This window comes from Lucilia cuprina, chromosome 3 (genome assembly GCF_022045245.1).
Source record: "Lucilia cuprina isolate Lc7/37 chromosome 3, ASM2204524v1, whole genome shotgun sequence".
Classification (NCBI taxonomy): Eukaryota; Metazoa; Arthropoda; class Insecta; order Diptera; family Calliphoridae; genus Lucilia; species Lucilia cuprina.
In genome coordinates this window covers 10,636,871-10,655,173 of record NC_060951.1, presented here as the reverse complement: position 1 = coordinate 10,655,173, position 18,303 = coordinate 10,636,871, and the positions used below count along the sequence as shown (strand labels likewise).

General features: G+C 30.4%; 3 protein-coding genes across 3 annotated transcripts; 1 reads left to right on the top strand and 2 right to left on the bottom strand.

The window, feature by feature from the left end:
- Positions 1 to 2,235: 2,235 nt before the first annotated feature.
- On the bottom strand, positions 2,236 to 6,347 carry LOC111685548. The gene is made up of 8 exons (XM_046945647.1): positions 5,891 to 6,347; positions 5,373 to 5,558; positions 3,242 to 3,299; positions 3,103 to 3,174; positions 2,999 to 3,040; positions 2,761 to 2,939; positions 2,557 to 2,707; positions 2,236 to 2,477 (listed from the first exon to the last, which is right to left on the bottom strand). The coding sequence occupies exons 1-8, from the start codon at positions 6,224 to 6,226 to the stop codon at positions 2,347 to 2,349; spliced, it is 1,155 nt and encodes a 384-aa protein (XP_046801603.1). The 5' UTR covers positions 6,227 to 6,347; the 3' UTR covers positions 2,236 to 2,346.
- A 2,070-nt stretch (positions 6,348 to 8,417) lies between these two features.
- Positions 8,418 to 15,918, top strand: LOC111685549. Its single transcript, XM_023447815.2, has 8 exons — positions 8,418 to 8,800; positions 8,858 to 9,043; positions 9,105 to 9,575; positions 9,635 to 10,896; positions 13,643 to 13,931; positions 14,000 to 14,206; positions 14,291 to 14,863; positions 14,925 to 15,918. Exons 1-8 carry the CDS (start codon positions 8,486 to 8,488, stop codon positions 15,849 to 15,851), a joined length of 4,230 nt encoding a protein of 1,409 aa, XP_023303583.2. The 5' UTR covers positions 8,418 to 8,485; the 3' UTR covers positions 15,852 to 15,918.
- A 391-nt stretch (positions 15,919 to 16,309) lies between these two features.
- On the bottom strand, positions 16,310 to 17,146 carry LOC111685554 (DNA-directed RNA polymerases I, II, and III subunit RPABC1). The gene has a single exon (XM_023447820.2). It carries the CDS (start codon positions 17,031 to 17,033, stop codon positions 16,401 to 16,403), a length of 633 nt encoding a protein of 210 aa, XP_023303588.1. The 5' UTR covers positions 17,034 to 17,146; the 3' UTR covers positions 16,310 to 16,400.
- Positions 17,147 to 18,303: the final 1,157 nt, after the last annotated feature.

Sequence of the window (18,303 nt, the reverse complement as noted above, 5' to 3'; positions counted from 1 at the left end):
ATTCCAACAAAAAACTGAATCGTAAGAAAAAGAAGAAACAATTCCATTTCGTTTCAATGCTTTACGATTATGTGTTTTCTGTATTTCGATCGAATTTACGTTTTTGTAAGTTGTTTATGTGGCGAAGAGTCGAATCGAAATGCAGAATACCAAAGTTGCCAAACGGAGAAAATTTCGATTCAAATTGAAATGCAGAATATGGGCCTTTTAATTCTCCAATTCACAGTCGGTGTTGTATAGTTGTATCGTAGTACCTATCATCATGGCGAAGTAGGCTATATTGTAAGGTTTCTAGAACACTATGTCCAAAGTTAAATCTAAAATCAACAAGTAGGAAAGTATAGTCGGACATGGCCGACCATATAATACCCTACACCATGAGTATATTTTTAAAAAAATTTTACTTTTTATAAAGAAACTTTTATGTTGAATATTATTCCAATTTTTTGATAAAAATTTTTTGATAAAAAAAACAAAATTTCTAAATGAGGCTTTAAATAGGTCAAATATGGGCCGATCGTCGGTAAATTTGGGAAAAGGATATATTTTTAAATAACAGTTAGTTTTGTTGAGTTTCATTGCGATACAAATGGTTACAAGTCAATTTTAGACGTTTAAGACATTTTTTGAAGGGGGGTTTGTATGGGGGCTAGGGACAAATAAGGGCCTTACGAAATCTGCAGTGTCATTTATACTTATATAAAACTTATTTGTACCAATTTTTAGAGAGATAATAGAATATTTGACGTAATTATGGCATAAAAAGTTCAAATCGGGAGGTACGGTTGTATGGGGGCTAGGTGAAATAATGGAGCGATTTCGACCATTTTCAATAGACTTCGTCCCTGTGACAAAAACCATGCTTGGTCCAAATTTCATCAAATTATCTTGAAAATTGCGGCCTGTACCTTGCGCACAAAGTTTACATGGACAGCCAGCCAGACGGACGGACGGACCTGTCTTAATCGATTCAAAAAACGATTTTGAATCGATCGGTATACTTTAAGGTGGGTATTGGACCAATATTTTTGTATGTTACAAACATCAGCACAAACGTATAATACCCTCCCCACTATAGTGGTGTAGGGTATAACCAGAGTACTATTAGGATCGGACAGGAAGAGTATAACGATTTTAGTAGGGGTAATAACCCGACACTGCGCAATTGAAGCCTTTAGGGTAAGAGGGTCAGTAAAACACAGCACTTTTGCAGATTGTGTAAAGACGAGGAGGATCTGGAGACAGTAGGGCATATTCTATGACACTGTCATAGAATAAATATCTTAGACTGGAATGGCTAAGCAAAAGATGTACGATGAACTAGGAGATTTAGCAGGCTGCAACTTATGCGACATACTGGTCTACATTAGGGGAATATTTTGGATTTCAAATACGGAAAATTTGGGATTTCTTTTCCATGACAACTTTCTTTATTCTTCATGGAGAGAAATTCTTACCATTCCCATCTGTTTCCTTTTTTGTCTTTGTTCTATATTAAATGGAATCGCAATGGACCCTTAGGTAGCCGAGTGGATTGTTGTTGTTGTAAGAGCGACACGTGTAAAGTCAGTGTGGCTGTGTTGACAATCCTTGGACTCTGCGCAATTGAAGCCTTTAGGGGTAAGAGGGTCAGTAACACACAGCTCTTTTGCAGATTGTTTAAAGACGAGGAGGAACTGGAGACAGTAGGGCATATTCTATGAATAAGTATCTTTGACTGGAATGGCTAAGCAAAAGATTCACGATGAACTAGGAGATTTAGCAGGTTGTAACTTATGCGACATACTGATCTGCATTAGGGGAATATTTTGGATTTCAGATAACGGAAAATTTGAGATTTCTTTTCCATGACAAATTTCTTTCTTTGTTCTTCTTGGAGGGAAATTCTTACCATTCTCATCTGTTACCATTATTTTTGTCTTTGTTCTATATTCAATGGAATCGCAATGGACCCTTAGGTCGTGCAAAAGATGCACGATGAACTAGGAGATTTAGCAGGCTGCAACTTATGCGACATACTGGTCTACATTAGGGGAATATTTTGGATTTCAAATACGGAAAATTTGGTATTTCTTTTCCATGACAACTTTCTTTCTTTCTTTGTTCTTTTTGGGGGGAATCATAGTGCACTGTTGCAATAATAATAGAGCACTGTATGTTAGCTAACTAACAATTGACTATAAATGTATTTTATTTTATATTTTAAATTATTTGTTCTTAAACAACGACACTTATGATTATAATAATATAAAGGTCTTATAACTATTTTATATTTTAAATAAAATCAAGCTTAATAAATAAAAGTTTTTAATTCTAAAATTATCTATTATTAAAAGCATTACTTTTTTAATTATTAATTAGTGAAGATTCTTTCTTTTTGTTTAAGCACATTGCTTGAAAATGACGTTTTTTAACTAATTTAAAAGCATGTCTAATCTCTTTTTCAGGATTTTCTTCACCGTTAGCACGAATTGAATCTATCAGATGAAATAGATAATAATAATAATTGATTAATCCAAAAGAAAAATATACGAAATTTAGATGAATTTTATTTACCCATTAAAATATCATAAAGTCTTTTAAAACTTTTAAGTGCAACTTTACCATGTATTCCATCAATATTCGATGCAACAATTAAATTAACTGAAAAAATTTCGGTAAGCGATTTATGAAGTTGTCCTTTAAGCAGAAATGATATACAACGAGTCTAAAATGGTTTATATGGATTAAACTTATAAAAATAATAACGAAAAATCTTACATAAGCAGCACGATTTGTATCATTTATTTTGGCATTACAGTCTTCTAACTCATTGGTAGTTTGAATTGGAAAGATTTTTCTAATATTTGCCTCAATTTTATCATTTCCCAGTAAGTCTTTTTGCGAGTTAAGTGTTTCCATTATTGCAACATTTCTTTGTGCAGTATTTACTGTATTTGCTGTATAAAAATTAATTGTTTTTAATAAATCACTTTAAATGTATTTCTTTTATTAGTACCTGTCAACTCGTCAACAGAACTTTTTAGTTGTTTAATGGATTCTAAAGTCGTAAGAAACAAAATGTTATCATAATTACAATATCGTTATATCTTATGCACAAACCTGGTAATTGTTTAAATTTTGCATCACACAGCATTTTCCATACTTTACAACATTGAGTTCTATTTGAATTGTCTGTGAATTAATTCATGTTTTTAACTGATTTAATATAATACTTTGTACATATATTTCAATTACTTACCCTGTGGCCTTAAGTTTTCTCCATATTGGTATCTATTAGTTTTTGGATACTTGTTTTCCTTAATATTTTAAAAAGAAAATACATATTGAAAATTATTTAAAAGTTATATTGCAACATACACAATTTTTTTAATGGAAATATTGAAAATTGTTTTAATGTTTTTACTAATATATTTCTAAATATTGGTTAATATGCACATTAGTTTTGAGTGAGCAAATAGTCAACTTTATTTTAAACTTGTTCATAAGTATTCTACTTGTTTCATACGAAACCATTGCTATAGTTTGTACTACTTTGTAGTCATCATGATATTTGTGTTTTCAAAGATATAGAATTTTTCACTAAAGTTATTCCTGAACCCTTTCACAAAGGCACCAATAGGACCCACATGTGCATCTATTGCAGCCTGAACTATTCCTGCCCCTATAAAGTTTATATATTCTGGATCCTTATGGATAGCGGAATCGATTAAGCCATGTCCGTCTGTCTGTATGTCTGTTAAAATAAGTTTTTAGAGGACCATAGATATCGGCGAGATCCGAATCTTCAATCGGTCGGTAAATAACGGAGATATGAGACAACATCTGAAAATTTCACCAAAAAATGTCATATTTTTTCATGCTTTGTTAAATAAGCAACAACAACACTGTATATTGGAAAAAGATATACACGTGTGTGTTGTTGTTGTAACAGCTTAAACTATACAATTTTAATCCGGGGGTTCTGTATTTAGGTCCAAGCCAAGAAATTGGGCTACTTCAATGGGGTAAGTCCATAAATCCATTGGGCTAAGTGAAGTAGGGTGGGCTGGACAGTTGAATATGTGGTGGGTATCATGGGGACCCTGTCCACAAGATGGGCATATATTGGGGACGGCACGGTCTATGCGGGACCAGTAGGCGTTGAGCCTGTTGCTCCATCCCGATCTCAGTTGTGCCAGAGCAACTCTTGTTTTCCGCGGCAGGTTCTTCTCTATTTCTGCTATGGGCGGTGGGCGAACTCCAAGAACGACATTCATGCGGTAACCTGAAACCGCGGTATTGATGGCGTCTCTATGAATGTCGTTCAAAGCTGCTGTATACGAAGTCCGATCTAAGGGATCCTGAACATAACTACGTATGCTCTCTTCGTATACACGAAGGTCCTTCCTGACATGCCTCGGGGGAGCATCCAACTGTGTGATGTTAAAGTTGGGATGACTCCTCCGGTGACATCCCAGGAGGAACTGTTTAGTCAGCATGACATTATGTTCCTTGACTGGGAGAACCTTCGTTTCCTCATGTAGATGGTGTTCTGAGGTTATTTGCATGCAGCCCGTTACAGTCCTTAGGGCGGCATTTTGGCAGCTTTGAATATTTCTCCACTGGGTATTACTCAGCGATGGAGACCACACTGGAGCAGCATAATTGACCACTGACCGGCCAATAGTTTTATAGGTAGCCAACAAGGTTTCTTTGTCCATTACCCAGGTGCTGCCGGCTAGCGCATTGAGGACCTTGTTTCTACTTCGCAATTTGTGCGTAATTGCAGTGGCATGAGCTGAGGAAGTAAACAGGCTGTTAAAGGTGACCCCCAAAATCTTTGGATGGTTCACAGTCGGAATTTGGTTTCCATCGACTACGACGCCTAAATTCAAGTTTACCTCCTTCGTCCAGGTGGTGAAAAGTGTAGCTGAAGATTTCGCTGGTGATAGTTTCAGGTTACGTCCATCTACTACACGTGTGTGTAGATGTATTTGGTTTTATTTAGCTGTGTATTTATTATTATGTGTACACTGGTTGGTTTTATTGCGTTGTTTATTTTGTTTTTGTTTTTCATTGTTTTTCGTTATGTATGTATAGATGTCTGTTGCTTTAATTGACTTGTGTATTTTGTTTTTTATTTCGTTTAGCGTTGTTATTGCTCATTTTGCTTTGCTTTTGGTGTAATAAAAATGTAGTCGGGAAAAAATTCAAAATTTATAAAACTAATATGTTTAAAATATACTATGGTGAATAGTATATAAGATTCGGCACAGCCGAATATAACACTCTTACTTGATTTAGATATGTTGTTAATTTTTCACCAATACTTCGTGAATAAGTATTGAAATAACTAAATCATCATGCTTTCAATCAAATTTCTAACTTACCTCTTCATCATCTACATGAATTTCAGTTTTACATATAAAATTAACCATATTATCATCAACAATACTTTGATTTGGTGTGCCGTAATCTATTTTCTCATTCTTGATAGAACATTCGAAAGACAATGCACTTGTGGTAGTACCATCTTCTAATGGATCATTAAATGAAAATTGATTCGATTCCTCGGGCTACAAAAAATTTTAAGTTTTATATTTAATTTTGTAAGTTTTAATACAAGTATTATGTTTATATTAAAAATATTATTATAGGTATACAAATTAATTTGTAAATAAAATCTTTTAAGATTAAATCTTAGATAATTTGAGATAAAAATTAGATAAAAAGATAGATAGATAGATAGATAGATAGATAGATAGATAGATAGATAGATAGATAGATAGATAGATAGATAGATAGACAATACATAACCAAAATTTGCTATCTGTGCAAATAGCTATAAAAACTCATCAATTGCAATTGAATCTTTTATAAAAAACCCAAAGTCTTTTAACAAATTTACCTCTTTACTAAAAGTTGTGGTTTCATTTTCTTGTAAATCCTCCGAAATATCATCATCCTGCATGTCGTACATTTGTAATTCATTTTCTTCCTTATCCATTTGCAGGGAATTTATTAAATCTACATCATGTTCCTGTTCCATATGATTGATGAATATGTCCAATTGTAAACAAATTTGAGGACAATACAAACAATTTAGAGTGTATACTCTTTTGTCCATTTGCGTGCAGAATTTTATTTCTCCACATTTTCTATTCAAGTTGCAATAACTTTTTGTTGCTTTTCTATTAGATTTTCTATTATTTTGATTGGCTGAGGAATGTTGAAGAGTTGTCATTTTAAAAAAAATATACTAAATTAATATTTTTATATTGAATTACTATTATTTTACTTTATTTATAAAATTTAGATTTGTTTATTTTTCAAAGAGTTTGATATCATAGATACAGAGACCTGCGCCGACAAAAATAAACGGCGGCGGTGACTGACACCAAATATGTCGACGGAGGCTTAAAATCAACTGTAAGCCGGCTAAGTTTTCAACTACGTTTAGTTTTTAAATTTTCTACAATTTTAAATATAAACGGAATTAAAAAGATCAGAAAGTGGGATTTTGGAAGCAAATATATTGTTTATAACAACAAAACAGCGCAAGCACAAAACTTGTGTGAGAAATTATGCAGGGATGGATAAAAGTTCTTAAAAAATAAAAACATCCTTTCTCCATGTTTAACGAGGAGAATCAGTTTCTAAAAATTTTGAATTATGAAAATTATCAATAACGTAAAAACAAAGATATTTTATTTATTCAGCAATAAAAAAAGCCAATTTGGTCAAAATAATATTACACAGTCCTGTTTGATCTGTAAACAGAATCCGAGTAAATTTCTCGTTTAAAAACGAATTTGCATAATTTTTCTCATTTTAAAACCGAGTACACAAATCTAGTGGAATGTAAATCGAATGTAATTTTATTCTAATAAATTAAATAATTATTTTTCTGCGTTTTTAATACAATTGTAACTAAATATAAATGTTATGGTCATTTTAAACTCTTTTTCATATAAAAGCTGTGTTTCTTTACTTGTCATGTTTGCAGGTTTTTACCAGAAATTGTAAAAGAGAACAAAATCGAGAAATAATCATTATTCATCATTAATCGTTATTGCAACGTAATATTTTCGTGACAGGAATCAATTGATAGAGTGTTGTTAGGAAGACCAGTATAACTTTTTATATAAAAAATAACTACAACTCTAAATATCCAATTTTTCCTCCTAATTTAACCCCTTTTTAGCATTTTCTATCTTTATGAATAATTCAAAAATTGTACGTCCTAGGTTTTTTAATATTTTTTCTGGACTTAGACGGTTAAAATAAAAAATTTCATATAGGTTTTATGTCATTAGAAAAATCTTTGTAAACTAGTGTAATTAACGTAAAAAGCTGATCCAAAAAGAATGTGAAAGTACGTAAAATATGGATGTTTGGCATAACTTCTTAAAAAAACTGATATTTTGTTATAAAGGGGTATTTTTTTAAATATTCCAAAATTTAGCTAATATCGTAAATATTGGAGAATACAAATTTTAAGTTGGATAGTAATTTATAACTATAAAATTGATTAATTTAATTAGTAACTCAAATTTATTTTTTTCGATAAATTTGAAATGTATCTAACGGTTTAAAATAATAACTCCATATTTTAAATTTTTGTTAAAACTTAAATTTCTTAACTATGTAAATTGGCATATTTTTAGTTTTGGCCAAAAAAAGTGGTCATCTGAACCATAGTACACTGTTAAATACGGATTCAAAAAGCCTTTTAAATGATAAATGTCAAAAAATTAAAGGAGCTTTTTTGTAACAAGTCACGAATACTCAAAATATTTTGGGAATCATTATAAAAAGAATGGTTTTTCAAGCTGGCTGAATTTTCTTTCTAAATATGTAAAAAATGTCCAGTTTACGAAGGGACAACAGTAAACCCTATAACAATAAATATTTTAAAAGGGTAATCAAAGCACCTTTTTTTAGAGGTGCATCTAATATTTTAATTATATTTCGAACAAACATAACATTTATGAAAAACTGGAAACATTTTTATATAAAAAAATCTTAAAAAATATTCGTAATCGGTCAAAATAATCGACTTAGAAATGGAAACTAAAATAGTTAATAGAAAATCGATTATTGGTTTTTGTTTTAAAAATCTGGCAGCGCTTCTTATAAAAAACAAAAGTCTGCACAAATTAATTTATTTTCGTTAATGAATTTTTTAGTTTAAAAATTTTTAATTATTTATTTATATTTTTGTTAGGAAAATTTTATATGACACAGCTTGATTATTGATAATTTTTTATTATAATCTTTAAAAATTTTATTAGAAAACTTTTTATTTATTAAATAACGCCGTTAAACACAACGACAGTTTAATATTGGGGAAGTATGTTTAATCTTGGAATAAACATATGACAAACTGTTATATTGTTAATGTCAGAGTTGTTATTGTTTGTTATTGTTTTGAAGACGTAAACATAGATTTTTTTCAATTTGATTTTTATTATAAGTTTTTCTAAACCACAGTGTTATTAAAATGGATTTAAAATCCAAACAAGGACCTGTTTCCTTGGAAAAATATAAAAAATGTGGTGAAGTTTATAGATCTCCAGTTCTAAGTGACAAAAAATACATGTTTTTATCATGTATTTATTGTAAAGATATATTTTGGGAATTGGAAGGTTTCTTGCAACATCTGGATAATGTTCATCACACAATTGAAGATAATTCTTCAAATTTATATAAAGAAGAGGAGCTTAATGAAGATAATTTAATAAATAATGAAAATATTACAGCATTAACAATTGAAGCAAATACATTAAAACGGATTTCATATAGCATTGGTGAAAATGTAATATTGTTAGAAGTTGTTTAGAGGTGTTTTGTTAAATATTTTTGCCATTTTTAGGATCCTTTAGATGAACAACATTATGATTATGGCGATCTTTTGCCTACCGCTATTAAAGAGGAACCTTCTGAAACTAATGAACACGATGGTAAAATGATTGCTAAACTTGGTGCTACTCAAGCCAAGGAAGTTTTAGAAATATATCCATTAGAATATGATGACAATAGCAGTGATGAAGATTATGAGGTAAGCATACATTTGAATTTATTAAATTATAAAATATTTAAAGATTTTGTACATTTTATAGCCAGATAAAGTAAGCTCTGATGATGATAATGATGACAATACCGGGGAATATCTAAATGAGGAATCTGACCAAGATTCCGAAGATAATAATGACCACGAAGATATTGAGTTATTGGAAGCAAATATTGAAGATAATAAGAAAACAAATCTTAAGCGTTTTACAAAAAATCGTGAATTTATTAAAGCAGTTATAAGTGCCTATCAAAAGCAAAGTTTGTTATGGGACATGGAATATAAAACCACAAAACGCAGTTCGCCAGATAAACAAAAAGCCCTTAAAATAATACTAAAGGAAATTAATGATAAATTTGAAATTAGTGCTACCCAGCAGCAAATAGAACGTATAATCAAACGTCTTAAGTTGAGATTTATACATTATTCGCGTTTAAAAGATAAGGGAGAAACGTATAAACCTTTGTGGTTCTATGATTTATTGAAATTTTTAGAACCTCACTTAAAGGAAAATAAACTGGTAAGGAATGATGAAATGGAAGCAAAAGTGGTATTTTATGTATTTTTTTTAATTTTCAGCGAAGCGGTATTTGCAAACAATTAAATGATGAACAATTTCTTACATTACTTAAGTTATTTAAAGAAAATGAATGTTTTTGGAATGAAAATAATATTTATCATACATCCGTTATTAATAAGCAAGAAATTTTAAAAACAATAACCAATGATTTTTCAAAACTTTATGAATTAAAAGATTTCAATACTGATATTATGCAAAATACAATAGAGGAAATCATAGAAATGGCTCGAGAGGAGAATACGAATAAGATGCGTTATATGGCAAGTAATAACAATGACGCCTATCATTCTAGTAATAAATTTTATAAAGAAATTGAATTTTTATTGCCACATGTGGGTCCGTTTAAATGTCATTATTGTCCAAAAACATTTACGGATATTTACGCTTATAAATTTCATAGATCAAGACATGAAGGCACCAAACCGTTCCAGTGTATGCTATGTCCTCGAGAATTAACGCACAAAAAAGAATTTGTTTGCCATTTAAGGCGTCATACGAAAGAGTGTCCTTTTCAGTGTAATGAATGTGATAAATCATTTCCCAGCAAAAAGGAATGGCATCGACATGTTATAAAACATGGCTCTAAACCTTATGTCTGTGAATTGTGCGCCGATAGTTTCTATACCCAACATCAGTTAACTAATCACATGAAAAATCATAACAATATACGGGATCATGTGTGTCCTGAATGTGGCAAAGGCTTCACTCATCGTGGCTTGTTAAGGCAACATTTGCAGACCCACAACAAAACTAAATGTTTATGTACTCTTTGTGATAATATCTATTCAAATCCGCGTAGTTTACGCAAACATTATGTAAGAGTTCACGAGTCCGGACAAGAACCATCGGCTGCCTCTATGGCTCAGTATAATTGTCAGATATGTAAAATAACATTTTCCTCTATACAAGATGCCAAACAACATCGGAAAGAGCATAAACAAAGTAATCCTGCTGAACGTAAACATGTTTGTGATATATGTGGTCATCATTTTGCTTATCCCCGAAATTTGGCCGATCACAAAAAGACCCATTCAAATATACGCGATCAAGTATGTGATGTGTGTGGAAAGGCTTTTACCAATACTAACCTATTGAATCAACATAAAAATGTTCATACGGGCGAGAAGTTTGTGTGTAAGGCGTGTGGTAAAGATTATGCTCATTATCGTGGTCTTTGTCGGCATATAACAAAAGCTCATGGTACTAATATCCGGGATTTGGATGCCTTATTGGAGAAACAGAAACTGACTGCAAATACACAGTAATTTAATTATTAAAATAGTAAGATATTTAAAAATTATTATAATAATGTTTTTTTATTGCGAACTGAACTATTCAAATATTTGTTATAAAATATTTTTAAATTCTCTTAAATTTGGCTGGTCCTAAAATTTTCTTAGGAAAAGTTAAGAAATTTTCACTTATGTACATGTTTTTAACTATTGTTTTTATGTATATAATATGATGCTTATGTACAGTGAATCAATTAAGTAATTTGCCTATGTAAAATTTTATAAATTTTAAGAAAAAACTTTATCTGAACAATGCAATAACGGAATGTGTAAATTGGATTAGAATAATAATATATAATTGTGCGATATCAGGTGATATAATTAAATCTAAGACCGTATTGGATTGTAAGAAAGCTTTAACTGAATACTCTCCCAGAGGTAAGGTTCACATCATATGGGTACCAGGCCACTTGGGAGTAGTCGGCAACGAAAGGGCGAATGTAATAGCTTTAAAGGGAAGGGAGCTCGATGTAGTTAACCTGACAAACGCAAAACCATTCGACGCAACAAAAGCTGAATTAATAATATGGATGAGAGAATTCCATAAGGCCTCTTGGAATAATGAAACGGTGGGTAGAACCACAATGATTCTATGGGGTGACCCTGATAAGAGCAAGACGAGAAATCTTCTCAAAATGAGCAAGTCTGAGGTTAGTATGATGGTACGTATTCTCAGTGGACACACAGGATTACGAGCACATCTATACAAAATTGGACGTGCGGATTTAGACGAATGTAGAGCATGTGGAGAGGACAGTGAAACTCTGGAGCACTTTCTTTGCCATTGTCAGGCATTCGTCGAAGTTAGATCCAAGTATCTTGGAAGTGATGTTATTCCGGAAATAACATTCTTAACCAACACCGATTGGAAGATTCTTAGGAATTACGTTCAGGAAACTGAGTTTCTGAACATGGAAAAATAATACATTCAGTGAAAAAAATTTTTTTTTCTTGAATTGGAGCGCACATCAGGATTTGATGTAGTATACATCCTCCTATCAACCTAAACTTACCTAACCTTACCTGAACAATTATTTGTAGCAAAATAAAACTATTTGTTTGTTGTATTTTTTATAGAATATCTTATATTTTAATTTTCTACCATAAAATGTAAAATCGTGATATTATTTAACGAAATTTTTGATAAAATGAGAACGTATTGTTAATTTTTTAGGTCAGTAAAGTATTTTGCTTTTTTAGGGTTATTTTTTCAATATTTCTGTATTGTTTTATAAAATTTATTATTTTTATTACTCCTATATATTAGAATAACATTTTTTAGATATTTTAGTAGTGGAACGACTAAATTTGGCCATTTCTTAACCGATTTATTATCCTATATACCTATCAGGATTTATCAATATTTTACTTAATATAAAATCTATCGTTTCTTTGATTAAATTTCGAAAATAATAAGTAATCTTGAATTGGATACATGATATATTAGATAATCAATGGATTTGGACCTAGAAAAAATGTTTAGTCAGGTATAAATGCTTTATTTTATGAATAAGATACAGTAGGCGTATTAGGATCTGGATAGTTATTTTTGATTTGGGTTCTAAATACTTATAAGTATGTATTAGCTGAAAATGGTTGCTTTTCATCAATTTCATCAATTACTCTATTTAATATTTTTTAATATTATTGATTTAGCATCTCATAATTATATTTCATTGATTTACACTTATTTTAGAAATCAAAACTAATATTTTATATAAATTGTCTCATTATTATCCTTTAAACATTTTTAAGGCAAATAACATCACATTTTTACACAATGAGGATATGATTTTTGCAAATTACAATTGAAAAATACTTAACGCTCGTCCTTTTAACAATAAAACAATAAATTCCTAAAAGGAATTAAAACATAATTTGAAAAAAACCCAACAAAATTAAACGAAATTCTCAACATGCAAAATACTTTATTGTTATCCAAATTCTGATGAAGAATAATAAAATACAACAACAAATGCACCAAAATTTGTATTTTAATATTTTTTCTTAGTTTTCCCATTTTACACAATCTCTATTATTAATTGGAAAACATAAATTTACCTTTTACATGTTTTTTTCCAATTTTATTTATGAATAAAAATCTAAATTCTCTTAAAAAAGGGAGGCAAAAAACTTAGTTGATACACTGTATGTACATGTTTTTAACTATTGTTTGTATGTATATAATATGATGCTTATGTATATATTAAGTCTTTTTAAATTTAATTTTAATGCATAAAAGACTTCGTGTCCCTGTGTTTTATATAAATAAAAATAAATTTTAATCTTAATTACTTAACCTAAAGTATAAAAAATAATTTTATGCCAGTGCAATAAAAATCTAATTCCTTATAGTCTGAATCTATGAAGTCAGCCATTCAGCTGACTAAATGCAAAATCGTCTTAGAAAGTGAAACTAATTTGGTCGGAATTCTGTAGGGCGCGTTACATACAACAGTACAACAATAAAATAACATCCCCTCCACGGAGACGTAGGGTATAATTCGATTACAATTCAAATCTTACATTACAACATTAACAACAACAATACTGTAGTCAAATAATTGAAGTATAACAGTTATGAATTTCTTGTCAAACGTACAAACACTGAACATACACCACAAAAACTTTGGAAAAGAAAAACAATTTCTTGTTTTTCTAATTAAACATTTTACAAAATATTTTTACAGTAGAAATTATTTTAAAATAACTAAAAATGACTGCATTAAGTTTAACGAATTATAATGCATATTCAAATTATAAAAAATGTGGAGAAATATTACAATCTCCAATTATAGGAGAAAAACAATATGCCCTGTTGTGTTTGCAATGCCATGAAATTTGTTTACAATTTCAAACATTTATGATACATATAGAACAGGAACATGAAAACTCCTATCTAGATGTAAAGACCAAGGAGGAAAATAAAGATTTTAACGAAGAGGATGATATTGTGCTCAGTGAATACGGTAAAACCGATAATGAAGAGGATGAGGATAAAAAGGTGCTATTTTGAGGCATTGTTTTGTGACAATGACATGTTTAAAGTTTTCTTTTGTTTTTGGTTTTTAGGATTTTCTTATGGATCCTTTAGAAGAGCCAGAGGTATTATTGATTAAAAATCCCCCTTTAAAAGAAAAAGATCAAGTTTGTAGCAGCAGACAAGAATCAAAAAGAAAATCTCATCATAAAAAAATACCAGAAAAAGATGTTAAACAGGAGCCACTCGATGTTGATAGTAAATCATTTACTGATGGAACAATAACAAATGAAATTGAGGTATTTATTATAAAATACAAAGGTTTAAATTGTAAAAGTTATTTTAAAAGATCTAATTATAAAAACATCAATACATCTTTTCAGTTTGTAAACTCAAATGTACATAGTGATGAAGATGAATTGGATGTTGGGGATTTGGAGGATAAGAAAGAGAAATTAATTAAAATTACAAAAATAGACGATAGTGATGAATATTTTGACGATGAATATATAAGAGATGATGATGATGACGAAGATGAGGAAGAAGAATTTTTGGATGAAATAAAAACACCGCCAGCCAAAAAGTCCAAAGTTAAAATGGACGATGGTCTAGATATCGATGAGTTTATGCAAAATAAAATGAAAGTATTATTATTTATAACTTCGTATCAGAAACAAGATGAACTATGGGATGCAACCAGACCACCGAAATTAGTAAATCGATGTCGAAAAAAACGTGAGGAATGCTTAAAAATCATCTGTGATGAATTGGAGAAAATGCAAATTCAAATGACCACAAAAGATGTGGAGAAATGTATAAAATACATGAGAGTACGTTATATACGCGAGGTGCGTATACGTATGAATTATATAAAAAATAAAGATAAAGACTATAAGCCTTTATGGTTCTATGACCAGTTGGAGTTTTTAAAACCCACATTAAGTTTCATACAAGAGGTAATATTTCTTATTTTAAGTAAAAGTTTAAAAATGTATAAATCTTGTTTCATTGTCACAGCTAGAGGAGGAGCAAATGTTGGCTAAGCCTGAATTAAAAGATGAACAAATCATTACTTTAATTAATATTTACAAAACGCATCCCTGTTTATGGGATGAACAAGATATTTACTATAACTCTGATCAAAGGCGACAAGAAACACTGCAAACCCTTTTAAAAGAAGTCAATGAAAAACTGCAATCAAACTATACTTTAGGCGAGCTGGAGGAAAAAATTGAATTTATACACAAACTGGTGAAAAAAGAAAAGGAATATATTATAGAATTTACCGCCACCAATAAACCAGTTGAAGAATACAAATCATCGTGTAAATTTTATGAACACATTGAATTTTTATTTCAACATTTGGGTCCGTTTAAATGTCAATTTTGTCCCAAGGTTCTGTCACACATCTATACATTCCGCATACATACCGCCAAACATGATGGTTCAAAACCATTTAAATGCTCGGTTTGTCAATATGAATTCACCCAAAAGCCTGGTTATGTTATACATCTAAGACGTCATACACAAGATTTTCCTTTTGTTTGTAAATATTGCGGCAAAGGTTTTCCCTGTAAGAAGGAGCTTAAATTACATTTTCAAAATCATCCAGAATATGAAAAAGAATTTATATGTGATATTTGTGGTGAGGGTTTTACCCAGCAAAAACTTCTTAATTGGCATTTAAAGGCTCACAACAATATACGGGACTCAATCTGCAATGTGTGCGGTAAAGGTTTTACCAATTCGAAATTGTTATTTCAACACCGTACCGTTCATAGTCAGCAGAAGAGTGTGTGTAAATTGTGTGGCAAAACGTATGCACATTATCGCGGTCTCTCGAGGCATATGACTAAAGATCATGGTACAACAGTTGCAGCTGTGGCAGCAGTTATGGGTGAAAAGCCGAAAAAAAGAGTTCTAACTTTAAATGAAATAAATTAAGATGTTTTATTTTTATTGTAGATACATAAACATAGTTTGTAATAATAGTTTTATAATATGTATTATACTAAGAGGTTTATTTAAATTTAATTTTAATAAATTTATGGACAATTGTAATTTTTGGTCAGACAGAAAAATGTAAAAAGATAGCAGTTTCATTTATTTAAAATTAATCAATTATTAAATACAGAGCCTCTGAATCTTTTATCAGTATTTGGACACAACAAAGCTCTATAGAATAGAGAAGTTTCCATTGTTCTCGGTTTTTAAGTTTTTAACTAGACTTGTTTAGCAATATTCATATTATTCAACAAAGTATTAAAGAATATTTATAGCAGAAGTTCTTTTTACTAAATATTCCTTATTAGCCCAAATTCTGACTGTGGAAATATTCCTGGCCAAAGCGTTATGACGTTTCACTTTAAACTACCAAAAAACACAAATACATAAAAACTTAATACGTTAGACAATCATTTTTATTGATACATGTAAATCTATTTAATATATAAAAGTAAAATCTTAAAATTAAAAAAAATGTCGCTTTAAAACTCAGCACACCAAACGATAAGATATATAGCGACCAGCAGTTTCTGATGAACGAATAATCTTTACAACTTGTCCACGTTTTAAACCAAAATATCTAGCCACTGGATCACCAGCTTGAATTCTCATCAACATGTTCTCTTTTAGTTTATAACGTGCCAACAATTCTTGTTTTTCCTCGGGCGTCATTACCACATGTTCGGGTACCAATTCATGTTCCGTAATATTAATCAATAGTTCAGATTCTAGAAATTGTTCTAAGATATATTTAGGTGCCATATCAACTAAAGATTGTTTGGCGGATGGTGTCATGCCGGCCTGTACCACCACAATTGCACGGTGTATATTTTCCTCCTGCATACGGGTACAATAAGTCTTAATAGTTTTAATACCAATCTTAGGCTCGTCGGGAAAGAAGACAAACATTTGATCTGTGGGATCATCGTTGTGGGCAACTAGAACAATTAGATCCGAACGTGCTGGCCTCTTTTCACTGGGCTTGTCACCGAACATTTCTTTGAATTGTTCCAATGTTTGATCCAATTCATCTTGTGTCACCAAATAACCACGGTCGTGGCTCAGCTGCATAATTGTTTTACGTATACGCCAAAGTTTGTAGGTTTCAGCTTCATCATCCATGTTTTATTAGAAATATATTTAATAATAACAGGAATTAAATTTAATAATTGCCAAAGAAATCGAGAAAAATCACACTTTCATCAACACGCCGCGACAAAGTTCTGAGCCGACAAAGTGTAACGGCGGCTGAAATTAAAAATGTCGGCCGCAACTTAAAAACGACTGTAAGACGGCTAATTATTTTCGTTTTTTTAACGATTTTAAATAAAAAATGGAATCCGGGAGATTATGGATTGTCTCTGGATTGTCTACCAGAGTAGGAAATTTTTGTGTTCGTGAATTTTAAAATTTATAGGTCTTAATTAGTCCGCGCTCAACATCTTAAATTTCAAGTTATAATCATAAGATAATATAAATATTTATATAAAATATATGATCAATGTTTTTTTGTAAATAATATTAAATTAATATATTTAATTTTTCTTTTAATTTCGTAAAATGCCACTTTTCGTTTATAACTACAAAATCTTCACCCGTTTTATAACAAACAAAATATACTGGTCCCCTGGAGTTTATTATAAACGGGTTTGACTGTACTTAAGTAGCCTGAATTCCAGCGTTTTTTTGTGTAATTGCCAGATTTGACAATAAGTTGTAATAAAATAACTATTTTTTCTGTTATGTTCAAATTTTTATAAAAGTTTATATTTCAATAGAAAGATTTAAAAAAGTAAGAAATAAATTTAGTGAATTTATGTTGACTGTAAGAAGAAAATGGATTTACCTTATACAAAGTAAACTTGGTATTAAAGTAAATTAGGCATTTATGGAAAGTCTCATCATCAACCATTTGGGACTAGAGAGTGCTTTATTTTGTGTACCTTTTAGAAATACACTGAAAAACGTGTTATTTCTTACAAAGAATCAAGAAAATAAAATAAAATAAAGAATTTGAAAGCGTTAACGGAAGTAATTTTAAAATATGAAAAATGTTTAAAGAAGTGAACAGCAGCGGTATAAGTGAACAAGAAAATAATACAGTAAAATGTTAAATTTAAACTCCCGTAACATTTGCCAATGCAATTAACAGTACGGAAAATAACGAATGGATGAAAGCCATACATTTTTTAAATGAAAACCAAACGCAAGAAATGATTGATCTGTTAGGGCCTTTACGTGAAGGATTAAATTAAAATTAATCTTCGAAACATGTTTTTGAATACTCAGGGCGGATTTTACAGTTAAAGATAATCTACATTCTTTGTTTAAACCTAGTTTAATATATGTTTTGTGTTTTTCAGTAAACTTTAACCTTATGTATTATCTTAGT

Excerpts from the sequence above, each read along its gene's own strand:
- LOC111685549 (XM_023447815.2), top strand. The coding sequence starts at position 8,486 with ATGGATTTAAAATCCAAACAAGGACCTGTTTCCTTGGAAAAATATAAA. Across the intron at positions 10,897-13,642 it reads AAACTGACTGCAAATACACA|AATGACTGCATTAAGTTTAA; the intron begins GTAATTTAATTA and ends AAAATAACTAAA. Across the intron at positions 14,864-14,924 it reads CATTAAGTTTCATACAAGAG|CTAGAGGAGGAGCAAATGTT; the intron begins GTAATATTTCTT and ends TCATTGTCACAG.
- LOC111685554 (XM_023447820.2), bottom strand. The coding sequence starts at position 17,033 with ATGGATGATGAAGCTGAAACCTACAAACTTTGGCGTATACGTAAAACA.
- LOC111685548 (XM_046945647.1), bottom strand. The coding sequence starts at position 6,226 with ATGACAACTCTTCAACATTCCTCAGCCAATCAAAATAATAGAAAATCT. Across the intron at positions 2,940-2,998 it reads TTCTGTTGACGAGTTGACAG|CAAATACAGTAAATACTGCA; the intron begins GTACTAATAAAA and ends ATTTTTATACAG. Across the intron at positions 2,478-2,556 it reads ACTTTATGATATTTTAATGG|ATTCAATTCGTGCTAACGGT; the intron begins GTAAATAAAATT and ends TTCATCTGATAG.